This window comes from Paroedura picta, chromosome 5, assembly GCF_049243985.1.
Source record: "Paroedura picta isolate Pp20150507F chromosome 5, Ppicta_v3.0, whole genome shotgun sequence".
In the NCBI taxonomy this organism is placed as follows: domain Eukaryota; kingdom Metazoa; phylum Chordata; class Lepidosauria; order Squamata; family Gekkonidae; genus Paroedura; species Paroedura picta.
The window spans coordinates 95880332-95894921 of NC_135373.1; the positions used below are offsets into that span (position 1 = coordinate 95880332).

At 38.5% G+C, this 14590-nt stretch overlaps 1 protein-coding gene across 8 annotated transcripts in view; it reads left to right on the forward strand.

Moving 5' to 3' along the window:
• The window catches only part of CNOT4 (CCR4-NOT transcription complex subunit 4), a 57999-nt gene that overhangs the window by 25219 nt on the left and 18190 nt on the right, over positions 1-14590 (forward strand). For 3 of the 8 annotated variants that reach the window (XM_077339202.1, XM_077339206.1, XM_077339210.1), the window contains 5 exons: positions 633-766; positions 4017-4172; positions 10372-10429; positions 10655-10904; positions 11507-12004. In XM_077339202.1, the coding sequence (XP_077195317.1) occupies positions 633-766; positions 4017-4172; positions 10372-10429; positions 10655-10904; positions 11507-12004 (1096 nt within the window). The remainder of the gene's footprint in view (positions 1-632; positions 767-4016; positions 4173-10371; positions 10430-10654; positions 10905-11506; positions 12005-14590) is intronic. The other 5 variants (XM_077339204.1, XM_077339207.1, XM_077339205.1 and 2 more) reach the window with 3 other exon arrangements.

Sequence of the window (14590 nt, forward strand, 5' to 3'; positions counted from 1 at the left end):
TGGCTTCCTGGCGGTGAATTGTGATCTTCCAGCCAGGGGGAGCTGGACACCTACTATTCTGCCAGAGGCAGTAATTGAGTGGGAAATTAAGCTTTGCATCCAACCCCACAAGCTTCCCAAGTGAATTTCTTTGGTACATTAAAAAGGCTGTACTCAAAAAGGTTCATAATAAAAGTTAAATCAAGAATTTGTACTGAATTTTCTTTTATTAGTCTGAGTCACACAAATTGTATGGAACTGTCAAGTATAGTCACCAAATCTAACAGTAGCCTGATAACATAACTAACTTATCACTCTGTACCTTCTGAGCAGTTTTCTTTAGTAATGAAATGGGATCGTCACAGTAGGTTGTACCAAGACAGGCATTTATTACTTGCAAAAATGTGTTATCTACTTACAGTTAATCTCATTTTGTGTTTCCTGTAAGAAGGCAGCATTATTGTTATGGCAGTAGTGCTTGGGGGAGCAGGAATTGGTCTGCTTTGAAATAACTTTTTGATAATACAGCTGAGCCCTCCAAAATTGACATCGTATTGTTTGAAGCTGAGAAACCAATTTGCTTTGCATGGAAGTACTTTTTTAAATTTCCAGGTTGCATTAGATTCTTAACTTCCTTTTTTTTAAAACCCCAGGCTGGTAAGCATCAAGAATATGAACAGAAGTTACTTCAAGAATTGTACAAGTTAAACCCCAACTTCCTCCAGCTGTCTGCAAACATAGTTGACAAGAACAAGAACAAAGTTACTTCACTTCAGAGGTATGATACGTAAGTACAGGTGCTCTCCCAGTGCATTTTTAAAGTTTCCCATCAAATCCCCCTTTCCCCTCTCTCTTGCACTTTGCTTTACTGCTTTACTGCTTAAGCTTAGCGCATACAGCATTTTACTTCCTTGGCTTCATTATAGAGATGTATGCAGCATTTTCAAATACCTGTGCATGTCTTTACATAAAGGAATGGCTGATTCTTCCACAATACAGTATAGGTTGTTAAAACATTGCACCTTAACATTGTAGGAATAATCTGAACTGTGTAATCCTACCATTAAATTTATCTGTAAATGATCTTTGAGTAGATTCAAATGGGTAGCCGTGTTGGTCTAAAGCAGCACAATCCAGTAGCACCTTTAAGACCAACAAAGATTTATTCAGGGTGTGAGCTTTCAAGTGCAAGCACTCTTCGCCAGACTATGATCTTCTTACATGACAGGGAATATGTAGCAAAAAACATATATATAGCAAAATAAATTTCCTGTCATGTAAGAAGATCATAGTCTGGCGAAGAGTGCTTGCACTCGAAAGCTCACACCCTGAATAAATCTTTGTTGATCTTAAAGGTGCTACTGGACTCTGATTTTATTGATCTTTGAGTAGTATCTGTAATTATGAAATCTGGAAGGCCTGTGTTAAATTCAAACATGAGTAAACAGTATGGTAGAAAATTATACATTAATATATGAACAAAGGGATTCAGCTGTGCCTTGTGAAGGTGAGAATACCATGAAGATTTCATCTGAAATACAGAATTCTTGTATTTTTGTCTTGAGCATGAAGATGAGCCATGCACATGCTTTTCTTGTTTAAATATGTTAGCTGATTTGCAGGGTGCAGAGTTAAAGATATTATATGCTTATGTGTCTAACAATATGTGACTGAAATCATTCTGAAATAATTAGAAAGGCCTAATAGGAATTTAGTGTTCTGTATTTGGAAAATTTAATTCATTTGCAGGCTTGTGGTTAATATTCAGGATCTACATTAAATATTCTGGTGCTTAAAAAATATTTTTTTGAGCAGAGATGGTTGTGGAACTGGTATCATTTCTAGCTAAGTCTCTTTACCTTGTAATACCCAAACAGAAATCTTATTGAGTGAATGGAAAAGTAATTGTCTGTAATGAGCTTCAGAACTTGATGTGTATAACAAATAAATGATGAATGCAATTTAATTTTCTTACTAGGGAAGATCTTCAAATATGTTTTCAAGATAGGACCTTGTAATGTAAAGATTCAGGATTTTAGAATCTTACATCATTTTGCCCTCTACTAAAATTTAGTGGGTCATCATGAACTCTTTCACCAGAAATGAAAAAAAATATTATATACTGTGAAATTGACAGGAATATTTTTGAAGGCAGAGTGATTAACAGAACTGGAATTACACAGGGCACAGACTTCTTTTATCACTCTTAAAGGAAATGTGGGCTGGGGTATTTAGGCATGAAATGACCAGAGCAACAACTCACTTATGCTCTGGGAATTGGGATACTATGAGCTTCAGAAGGGAAGCAGTGTTGTAATAGACCAAAATTACATCCAGTAAGATTAACAGAAGCTTTTTCATGGAGTGGTCTGAGACTTGATACATTGTACCATAAGGCAAGAAGAAAAAAGCAAACAGATTAGAATAATTAGGAAATGGTAACTGAAATTTAGTTTCAGTTGCTAGGATTTATCTAGGGCTTTATGGCCATTTTAATGAAAATGTCCCAAATGGATCTTTAAAAACCAAAAGTAGACTGCATATGTCCGGCTGACAGAGTAAAGTTCGGATTGATTCAGCTTCTTCTTGAATTGGTTTGTATCTGAATCGTCTGTGCTAGCTCAGTAACTTTATACATTACAAGGTCCTAAACTGCTTGAGAAGTTGTACAAAATTGCATAAATGATAGGTTCTCTCTATTCTTGTCTCATTCTGACTTATGTCATCTGTTTCGATGCCTTACTTTTGCTGCTTTTGCAGCAGTGAATCTAATTTTCCTGCTCTTAATTAGTAAGCATGGAATTTAGTCTTGTTCCTCAAAAAGAGTAGCATCTAGGTGGCAAGCTAAAATGGTCTCCAGTCAAAAGGGAGGAAATGGCTGTCAGCAGCATTACATCAAGGCATTTTCACGTTTATTATATCTAAAAAGCCTCTATACAGGCCGTTTTCCATTGGTCCATAAGCAAAATCACTCCCAGTTTGTGAAAATGCTGATTGGCAATAACATTCAGGGGTTGTACAGAAGTAAATAACTAAATCAATTTTCCTATTTTCAACATTAAAATCTGGAAAGTTTTTTAGACAACAGCATATGACTCTGAACAGGAGGGGAGAAAAATAGGTAGCCATTAAACCATTGTATTATATTTACAGTGACTTATTTGAGAGTTAGACAGTGGCCATGTTTGCTTGTCAGGTGATATGACCATGTATGGTCACTGTGGCCCCAGGTGGGTATGTTTCCCCACCATACTTTGCTTGATTGCACCACATCTGGGGTTTCTCAAAGCCTGAAGAATGTTTCAGGGGTTTCTTAATGGTAAAAAAGTTGAGAAACGTTGCTTTAGATTGATGACTTGATTGGTTTTGAAGTGGTGCTCTATATGAGTGAATCCTGAAAAATTCTGCTGACAAAGCTTTTTGTTAGTGGAGCTGAACTTCTTTACCTCTTTCTCCTCCAGGCTGCAGCCCAAAATGTCCTCTAAGTGCGAAGTTCCCAGAAACTACATGTGGAGGGAGTCAGTCTGTAATGGGTGTGTGTGTGTCAAAAAAGCCCTTGTTCCATTAGTCGAAAAGATTGGCAAGATCAACCGTGATCCTTGTTTCTTCTTGATCCATTTATTTTTGGAACAGAGCCAGTAAAGTGGGTAAACTGTAGAATCATTATAGTTCTCAATTACCATGCAGTGTTGCATGGAGAAATAATCAGAGATCATCACAGTGATACAACATATCAACTGGAAGCAAAGGAATACCAATATTCATAGTACTAGAAATCCCTTGGCTGAGCTAAAGTCTCTTAGGAGCCTGTGTCTCGGTAGTCAGAATTGCCTGTAATTTTACAAGTGCAAAAATGTAAGTAGAAGCAACGTGGTGCAAGAAGTGACGTTTATCCCAGCCGTCTTAACTTTAGTCACTTAATTTGTATTGAAGACATCTTTATTCCTCTGTAGTTCCTGTGTGGCATGAGGAATAATTTCCCCACTTTAAGACTTTCTTCATAACTTCAACTCTCTTTTACTCTCACCTCTTTCCAGACCGAACAGTAATAACAAAGATGCCTGGCCATCATTACAGAGTTCAAGTAAATCAGTCAACGGCTTAACAATGGAACACAGGAAAACGCCTCCTATTTTAGAAAATGGCACAGACCCAGAACACATGACTCCAGATGGTCCAGATTCAGATTTCGGGTAATTGTGCTGCCTTTTATACTTTAGTTAGCTTTCTTTCTCTCTCACTGATGTGGAGGGATAATTCTCTAGCCTCTATTAGGAGAGCTGGATTCAAATTTTTGCAAGGTTACAAATGAAAATGGTTGAACCTGAACTATTAGGGGGGGGGGGTCCTTAAACCTGATGAAAAACTGCACATTGTTCCCTAATGGGCAGTTTGTTCAGGAGAAGCCCATGTGTAGGCTAACAAATGGTGACCAAAGGTAAGATTTTGAACAGGGCAAGACATCTTGAACAATTGCCTTCTGGGTCAGTGTTCTAGCTAAGCAAGTATCTCTCTTCAGCAGACATCTTTCAGTGTGCTCTAAAGAGAAAGAAAAAAATTCTTGCATTATAGGAACTCCTTGGAGGCCTTTAGTTGACTGGTTTGAATACCTTGAACTGGGTTGGCAAATCTGAATACTTCCTGCTCTTCATCAAGATATGTTACTACAACAAGACACCAGATTGAGATGTAATACCACTTTAAATGATAAAGGAACACTATATCAAAACTGTTCTCTACATAACTGTTTTCCCTCTTAATGACTTTGATTGTATTAATACTGAAAAATTTCTTTTGTAGAGCTTTTTGCTTGTTTAGAGCCATACACTTTCTCTTGTATAGCACCTCTATGTTGTCTTCAGTTCTTGCCCAAACTAGCCATATTAAAGCTTGGATGATATTGTTGCACTGTGGAAGTTGTTTCCATGTGGCCCAGTCCTCTGACACAACAGTAATGTTCATAAGCAAGAAACAAGTGGACCTGCTGGAAGCAGCCTTGCTAGTTGCCTGTCCCATATGCTTTGTGTTGAGACACTATTGAAGTGAGGAAATGGCTTCCATGCTGTATCAGTAACTTATGAACTAGGCGTAACAAACTTCAGATACGGTTGAAACATATCAGTACCTTATCTTGCTTTTGTAGCAGACTGATACTTCCAACACTAGGCCATTGTGAGTATGTCAGGAAAGCATAACTCATTTGAAAGAAACTGGTCATTTTACTGACAAAATATACTGTGCACTACCTTTCCTGAAGTCCTGTTCAGAAGCGAGTAATCTGCTTTAGGATTTCTATTGTATAGCACTTTGGCATTCTTGAAACACTATAGTGATATTTCATTTAGCTAAATAGCTTGAAGGTGGTTATTGTGTGCTATATTTCAGCTACTGGAAAATGATCAATGCTTTCAAAGCAAATTATGTGCCCTGGTCATAATTCAGCTGACGCTTTTGGACCCTTATCCTATTGTAAGGCTGGTTGGGAAGGCTGTTTATTTTATTTTATTTTGGGGGGGGGGGTTGAGATACAATATCCACTTGTTTTCATGGAGTAGAGATGACATTTGCTGAACAGGTTGAGTGCTTGAGAAAGTGTTCCTAGACGCAATGTTCCTGTTTAAGAAGCATGCTAGCATGATGTCAGAAGGGGATTTCTGTTAACAACATCTAGTCCAGTGGCTTTCCCCTTTCTTAAGCACATACACTCATCCACATTCTTCTAAATTTGCAATTGCTCTACTATAATACTATTTAGAAATGATTACTCTTGAAGACAACCCAAAAACTGCACTTAGTTCAAAATGCAGATGCCCAGCTTTTGTCAGAGGCCAGCCAATAGGCTCATGCATTTAAAAACAACTATGTTGGGGTTTTGTTTGGTTCAATTCAAGGTACTGGTAATACCTTTAAAGTAAAAAAAACACATATCTGAAGGACAGTCTGATCCCCTTTCTAGCTAAGATCTTCTAATTGCTACCTTCTAGTTGTCCTCCCACTTATGGTTGTCTATTTGGCATCTATCAGAGTCAGATCTTTCAGGCTCTCTGGACATGTGAGAGGATCACCATCCTTGGAAGGTGTTGGGTCTTTTAGTGTGATATGAGTGGGGAAGGCATTAGGGAGGTGTTGAATTGGGCTTAATTATGGACAGTTTTAATTTGGAATGGTAACCAGTCTTGAGCCAAAGAGAGAGACTGTATTTAAATATTTTAATAAATAATGGAATTTAGCCCTTTGCAATCCCTCAAACTGCTCCTGGAATTCTGTGAATGCATCAGGTAGGATTTAACATGGTTACATATGGAAAGAGAAATAAGTAACCCCCTTTTCAAAATTGGAAATGTTTGCTCACATGCGATGTTTTGTACCTCAACCTTTGTGGGTAGTTTTAATTGTGAAATTGACTGATGTGGTATACACTGCATCTCATACCCTCTAAATGTATGTTAGGTCAACTTCTAACTTATTAGAGACAGACTTTAATTTGTTCAAGCTGCAGCAGTTTCAGGCCTTCACATTCTTGAATACTTGTTGATTTTTTGTGATGTTCTCCTTTTTCTGAATTATAAGAATTTTAGTAAAATGAAAAGCCACCATTAAAGCAGTATTACTCTGTTTGGTTTTTTAAAAAGTTTCAATTGACAGGATTTAATGAAGTTGATCTGTAGAAGAAATACTCAGCATGACTTAATATTGCTGTATACATTTCTCAAAGAAAATGGTATTTGCACATTGAAATGGCATAATATAGTATTCCCAGTCATTTATCTTCTTTCTATATGGGGCTTCTAATACTTGTATGTATGCTGTGGTCTTAATTTCTTTTTCCCAACTATGGAGTTTTATTAGAGACTACAGGTTGTATCCAATAAACTCTAAATAGAGCTATGTTTCTGGAACAGAAACTAAGCTACTATACTTAGTCCTATTATATAGGCTTTAAACAATGCTGCTATTATTAAAATTCAAATTTTAATACTGCAGCAATCTGTTTATGGTATAGTAAAGTAACTTTTTGATATTGTATATTCTTTCTAAAGGTACATATGCTGTCTGATAATAAAAGGTTTTAATTTAATGACATCTGAGAGACCATGTATTAGGGCATTTTTTAAATACACGGTAATGAAAATTATGTTGGAACATCCAGTGAAATAAGATTTGGGAGATTGTTCTTTTTAACTTTGCTGATGCAAGAATACTGTTGTTGAAAGACCCAAGCTCCTCCTTGCTTTATTTTCCTGAACACTTTGGAGTGATACAGAATGCATGTCTGGTTGTTGCAAGGAAAATTTTGAGGATTAAGTAAAAGGGTCCCAAGTATCTGTCTTCACAACTGGACAACCATTTGGAAATAAGTTCCTGTTAGATAATGAGAAATTGCTGTTGACTAACTTGAATATAAATATTATGGTGAGGAGGCTTGTTATATAATACAGCTTTCTCTAGTTTTTATTTAACTTAAGTAGTAGAAATTGTATGCCGTCAAGTCACAGCAGACTCAGAACAACCTCTTGAGGTTTACAATTCAAGCATTTAGCAGAGAATCATAGAGTTGGAAGGGACCTCCAGGTTCATTTAGTCCAACCTCCTGCATAATGCAGGAACTCACAACTACCTGCCTATCCACAGTCTCCCCAATTTCATGACTGAGTGATCCCCCCACCAAGTTTTGCCATTGCCTGCATATGCCTGTAGCATAGGAGCTGCAGTCTTCCTTGTGGTCTGCCATCCAAGTAATGATTGTGATCAACTCTACTTAGCTTCCATATTCTAAGATCAGGCTTGTGTGGGCTATTAGGGCTGCTGTTGGACTTAAATTAATGTAATTTTAAGTTTTATTTTATTGGTTTTAATATTTCTGTGCTATTGACAGGCGTTATTTAAAAGAAGAAAGAACAAGACTTTTTATTTAGTTACTGCAAAGGACTCTGAATCTGGTATCTTCCTATAGGTCTTGCTATTGTGACCTGCTACATTTGGACTAGTTCAAGAAGAAGAAAAAGAAGAGTTGGTTCTTATATGCCGCTTTTCTCTACCCGAAGGAGTCTCAAATCAGCTTACAGTCACCTTCCCTTTCCTCTCCCCACAACAGATACCCTGTGAGGTGGGTGAGGCTGAGAGAGCCCTGATATCACTGCTCGGTCAGAACCCAAGGCGAGCCCAAGGTCACCCAGCTGGCTGCACGTGGGGGAGTGCAGAATCAAACATGGCTTGCCAGATTAGAAGTCCGGACTCCTAACCACGACACCAAGCTGGTTCAAGAGAGCTATGGCATGAAGTAGTAGCACAATTAGAGCAATAGCTCAGCTGTTTTTCTGCTGTCTACAAAGCAAAAAAAACTGCACTGATATATTAAGATGTTATTCTGAAATGTTTTGGTGAAGTGCAAATGAAAAATAGCTAAAATTGAATGCTCTAACAGCTTGTTTCACTTTACTGTAGTTTAAAGTGATCTATGTAGTGAGTCTTTATCTGATGTGCAATTGTGGTAAGATGGCAAATTCATTTTTATCTCCAACATCTCACCACAGTTGTATTTCAGGAACCTGTTTTGTTAAAGCATTTGGGATATTTTCCCAAGTTTGCTAAAACATTACTAACCCCAATTAGATTTTATTTGGTTTCTTAATGGGAGTTGCAATCTTATGGCTTTCCTTGTTTGGTTAGCAATTAATGTGTCTTTAGCTGCCATATGTCTCCCCTTGTTAGATGTGCATGTTTAAAATACAGGCAATGCTTCTACCTTTATTGACTACAGCAGGATCATAATAGGTCCTGAAAGCCAAATTCTCTTGGGTTTCTTCATTTATTAGTAAATGATTGCACCAATGAGGACTCTGGACCTGTCAGTGGCCAAGCTGGTGGGTTTCCTGGTTATATATTAGATATTAGATGTATTTGTTCAGCTCTGAGAGCTTCTGATTTATATTCATTCACAAAGTAGTATGACAGTATTGCATATTTCCTTCACCAGGCAATGTACAGTAATTTATTTCATCACCTGCTTACTTGGCTTGTCAATGAGAAGGTAACTATATCAGGAATTCAAAGATGAATGGTGTGACCTCATTTGGAATAGTATGTTCAGTTCTGGTTGCCATATCTTAGGCAGCACTGCAAGGCTGGAAAAAGCACAGAAGAGGCCAACCAAATTGATTAAGAGTCTGGAGCCTTTTAGCTCAGAAAAGACAATGAGGAAGGACATGATAGAAATTTATAAAATTATGCGTATAGAGAAGAAAATAGAGAATGTTTTCTTCCTCTCACATAATACTAGCAGTTGGAGAAACCAGTGAAGTCAGAAGGTAAATAGATTCAGGACAGACAAAAAGAAGTACTACTTTACTCAGTGAGTAAGGAAATTGACTACCGATGGATGTAGTAAAGGCCATAAGTATGGATAGCTTTAAAACAGTTAGATTTATGGAAGACATGTACATCAATGGCTACTAGCCAAAGGGAAACCTCCTTATTTGGAGGCAGCAAATATCTGAGCCAGTGCTAGGAGGCAACATCATGCCTTCACCTTTGTACCCTGTTTGTTGGCCCTCCAGGGTAAATGGTTAGCTGCTGTGTGAATCAGATTATTGGATTATGTGGGCCTCTGGACTGATCCAGTAGGGCTATTCCTTAAATTCCTATCCTTCAGTTGAACATTCAGGCTAGCTAGTTCACTGTTTGCCATCTTGATTTCTTTGTGTCTCAAATTCTGACATGTTTAGAATTACAGGTAGAGATGCGGGCATACATTCATGCTTGAACCCCAGCTACAATCACACATTACAGCATGCATGCCTGGCCTGACCCTTTTTATGCACTTAGCTTTTAACTGCCCCTGATCTTGCCTTTCTCCTTTTATCATCATTCCCACTTCAGTTCATTCTCTGATTTTGCTGCCTCACGGTCTCATTCCAGCTCTTGTCTTGTCCTTCCCTGGCTCTTTTTGTTCCTCTGCTGTCCTGACATTATCTGGCAGGCCAGCAGTGATGAACGTTGGCACATTTGATTGCTCCCTTCTTCTTATCCTGCTGCTCTTTTCCCATGCTCAGTGTAGGCAGCCTGAGTGTAGTCATCTCATGAGAGCACCATCAGTCTCTATTTTAATTGTCAGTAGTATGGTGTCTATTGTACAGGCAGTTGTAATTGCTGGAATGGAGGGCAGATAGAAACCTATTTGCACATTTCAGACCTTATCTTGTTGCACTGTAGAATAGAACTGTGAGTAAAATGGGGAATAGGGTATATATGGGATAAACAGGTGAATTGTCAATGATAGATGAACGTTCTTTTAATATCTATAAATTAATTTTAATGTCAAGTTGCAGGTTGTCAGACGAATTGCTTTTGCATTTTCTCTTTCGTGTGCTAATTGTTTTTCTTTTTCTTTAGCCCTATCGACAAACCTTCAGATTCTCTCAGTATAGGAAATTGTGATAACTCACAACAGGTAGGACTTGACAACTAGTGATTTGTAATTTGGTTCCTGAGTGCAAACTTTATGCCAACTGTAGTACAAACAAAAACTTTTAATAATAACCAAGTTGTTTGTGTTATAAGAATTTGCTTTGTATGATATTGATAGAATGACCCTAACACTAATCTTTAAGTTATGCTATTGAAGCATAATCTAAATAAAAACATGCCTTATTTTGTCTTGCTGTCTTCCTCATAGATAACAAATAGTGACACGCCTTCCCCACCTCCTGGTTTATCAAAATCCAATCCAGCTATCCCCATCAGTTCATCCAATCACAGTGCACGGTCTCCCTTCGAAGGAGCTATATCAGAATCACAGTCACTCTTCTCAGACAACTTCCGACATCCCAACCCAATTCCAAGTGGACTCCCCCCATTTCCCAGCTCTCCACAGACTTCTACTGACTGGCCCATGGCACCAGAACCACAGAGCCTCTTCACATCAGGTATTTCGAAACTAGTCTTTTTACTTGGTCTTGTATTTTGAGACAAGATAAACTTTCTTCAGACTCTCCTTTTGTCTACAACTTGATGGAAGCATTTGTGATTTGTTGTCACGGCTGACTGTTAAAGGCCCTGATAACTCCACTGCACAGGTGCTTTTTATGAGTTGTCTTACTGTCATAGGTGAAGCTGATTTTTTAAACTGTGTCAGAGAAATGCAAATCTGTGCTCTAAGTCAGGGGTCATCAACCCCCGGTCTGCGGCCCGGTACCGGTCCACGAAGGCCACGGTACCAGGCCGCCGGCAGCCGCGCCTGCCTCCCCCCCACAGCAAGAAGCTCGGTGAAGAGGCAGGCCCGGCACGCCAGCGACGCAAACGTGCACGCGCAGTTGCTTCTTATACTATGTTCTTGTGGCATAGTAGATAGATGGGGAACGGAGAAGCTGTTGAAAAAGCACTCAACATCCTTGCCACATTAATGTGACTTTGGATTTGACTCCTTTTGTGGTATGCTAAGAAATTAGTATTTTGACAAAGGCAACATTATTTTATACAAAAACATCATTAATCTGCTGCATTCAAATCTCTCTCTTTTGCTTCATAGAAACCATCCCAGTATCTTCCTCTACAGACTGGCAAGCGGCGTTTGGGTTTGGTTCTTCCAAACAGCAAGAAGATGACTTGGGGTTTGATCCCTTTGATATCACCCGCAAAGCCTTAGCAGACCTGATCGAGAAGGAACTGTCGGTCCAAGACCAACCCTCCCTCTCGCCCACGTCTCTCCAGAACCCTTCCCCACACACTACAACCGCCAAAGGGTCAGGCTCTGGATTTCTGCATCCTGCTGCGCCCACAAATGCCAACTCTCTCAGTAGCACATTTTCAGTCTTGCCACAGAGGTTCCCGCAGTTTCAACAGCATCGAGCAGTTTACAACTCCTTCAGTTTTCCAGGCCAAGCAGCTCGCTATCCATGGATGGCCTTCCCACGCAATAACATCATGCATTTGAACCACACGGCAAATCCCCCTTCAAATAGTAATTTCTTGGACTTGAATCTCCCACCACAACACAGCACAGGTCTAGGAGGGATCCCTATAGCAGGTAGGTGCACTCAGGTGAACAGTGAACTTCGGTCATGGCTTCAACTTCTTTGAGCCTAAGTACCAAAGAGGAGTAGCTCGGTGTTAGAATGCTTGGTGGTTAAATGATGATGTAACTATCATGTTGGAGAATATTTATGCATTAGCTTGACTTTTAGCCTTGTAATATTGAGCTTTATAAGGCAGGTGGAGTATCCCATGTCCAATAACTTTAATTTCAAAGTGGTTTGTAATATGCGTCATCATCAGCCTTAGCACCACTCTGGCTCTGATAGTTAAACCATTTTTTCACCCTCAAGAGTGGGTTACATTTTAACACTTAAATAAACAAAAAAGGACCCATGTCTTGCAGTACATGAATTCTAGAATGAACAGAGTGGGAAGAAGCTAACTCATCATTTCCCCTTTCCATCACATATTAAACTATAGGATCTTCAATGCATTCTCATATTCAGTAGCAATGAACAGATGATTGATGAAAAACCCCTGGTCCTATATGATAGCAGTGGCAGTTGAACTATTTCTTTTATCATGCAATCAGAAAAAAATGATTTAATCCTCCCTCCTGTGCCATTGCATCTCAAACGTCAGTATTACACTATTTTACATTGTATGGAAATTGCTAGATAATAGTACTTTGTAATGATATTCAAAAATTGGTGTAATGATCATTTTATCTATTTTGTGTTTGTGTCTAGAGCAAACTTTAGGTAGTTTGCCTTCAGTGAGCACTATTTTTTCAGGTATTTAGGGGTATTAATTGGAATCTTATATCATATGTGGAAACGCTTGAAACCCTTTGCTGTGAACTGCACATTCTTCTGTCTCTGTTTTGTCTGAATGCTCTAATCTTAGTTTTTTCAGTTCCTATAAATATAGTAAATGACACTGTCAGACATTTTGTAGCTGGCCGTGATTCTGATGCTATAAGCTGGGGCGTGCAATGAAGCTGTGATTTGCCCCAGTGCTTTTATTCAGTTTATGAGTAAAATTTAGTTTAGCGCTTGCGTTCTTGGCTGTGAATGAGAGAATCTGAGACTATATTTGGGCAAGACCCAGAAAGGCAAATATGTGTGTGGAAAGTGATTCTGCATTCTCTTAGGGAAGGGCGGTACCATGGAAGCATCCTGGTAGAGTCTTGAGGCTGGCCTTTGAGTGAGAACCCTTGTGGGGAGGTGGCTGACACGCCACCATCTGCAGTAACCTAGATTCGGGTTTAATGATTAGCTCTTCAGTTTCAGAGATGCTTTTAAACAAGGATTTCAGAACAACTCTTGAAGAAAGAAAGTGCATTAGTTGCCAAAACATATTTAACACCTTGCTGCTCTGAAGTATAAATTGGTGAAAATGTTAAAATCTTTCCATGGATGTAACATACTTTTGAGAATAGTGCATGCAGAATGTATTGGGCTACTGTTTTCCATTGGGGAATATTAGAGTTGAGAGAATCTGATTACATACCGTTTCAGGCTTGGATTTGATCCCTCCAACTATTCATTCATTTATTTATTTTGATTTCCAGTCTGCTATATATTCCTAATACTTGAGGGAAAACTTAGCAGGAAAAGCAATCATTATATTGTGTTTATAAAATGAAGTTGCTTTAAGGATGTTTGAAGTCTAAAAAAGATACAACGTAAAATTATAGCTTCCTGAAGATTTTGAGTTAGGTCTTGACAGGATTGGCATTGAGATTGATACTGGAAAACTTTTGTCTGTAAACCACTCTGCAGGTTAAAAGTTAAAAAGAGAAACATACCCTTGGAATGTTATATGAATATCTAATCTAATTGCAGAATAAAAGGTTCATTCAGGAGTTGAATGCTGGTTCTGCTTAATTGCTATCCCTTGTTGTATTCATAATATTAGAATGCTGAAATCATTGTGCCTGATGGTTTTCAAGCAGTTTGGGTATCTTCAGGGTTTTTTGTTTTTTTTGCACTACATCATCTCTCTTGGCATTCTGGAAGAAATATTGTAGCCCTCTCTAACAACTATGGTTGTTGATGTTCTGTTATATTGCACACGTTGGGAGGAATTTGACATCCTTCAGTCTCCTCTTAAAATCGCTGAGAATAGAGACTATGACCCCCTCAAAGGTTAAGTACAAAGGTACTTTATATGTCAAGAGGCTTCCTGGTGCCCAGTTCTTAAATTTTGTACTTCACTCTCAGCCAGTCAGCCTTTCTCCTTTTTAGGTAGGTCTGAGAAGTAGAGTGTTGAGTACTTATTGTGCTGTGCTAAGTCGGCTTCCATTGGCTTAGATGTCAGAGTCTTACAAAATGAATCGGTGAGGCTCCTGTCATTGTAGCTCTTCCATTTTCCCATCCACTTTGTAGCCCGTGTAATTCATTCTCTACAGATACTAAACAACTTCATGCCCACAACCTATAGAACTCTTCTTGTTACCTGTTTAAAATCTGATGTGATTTCATGAGTAACTTTTTGAGAGCAGCCTTTTGTTCAGAAACCAAAAAAGGGGAAGAAAAACCCAACCTGAAATAGAGTTGAGAATCTGAGAAGGTTGATAAAACTGCTATTTTGTATGATAAAAATGTATTTCATTTGAATTTTATTTATAGAGCTC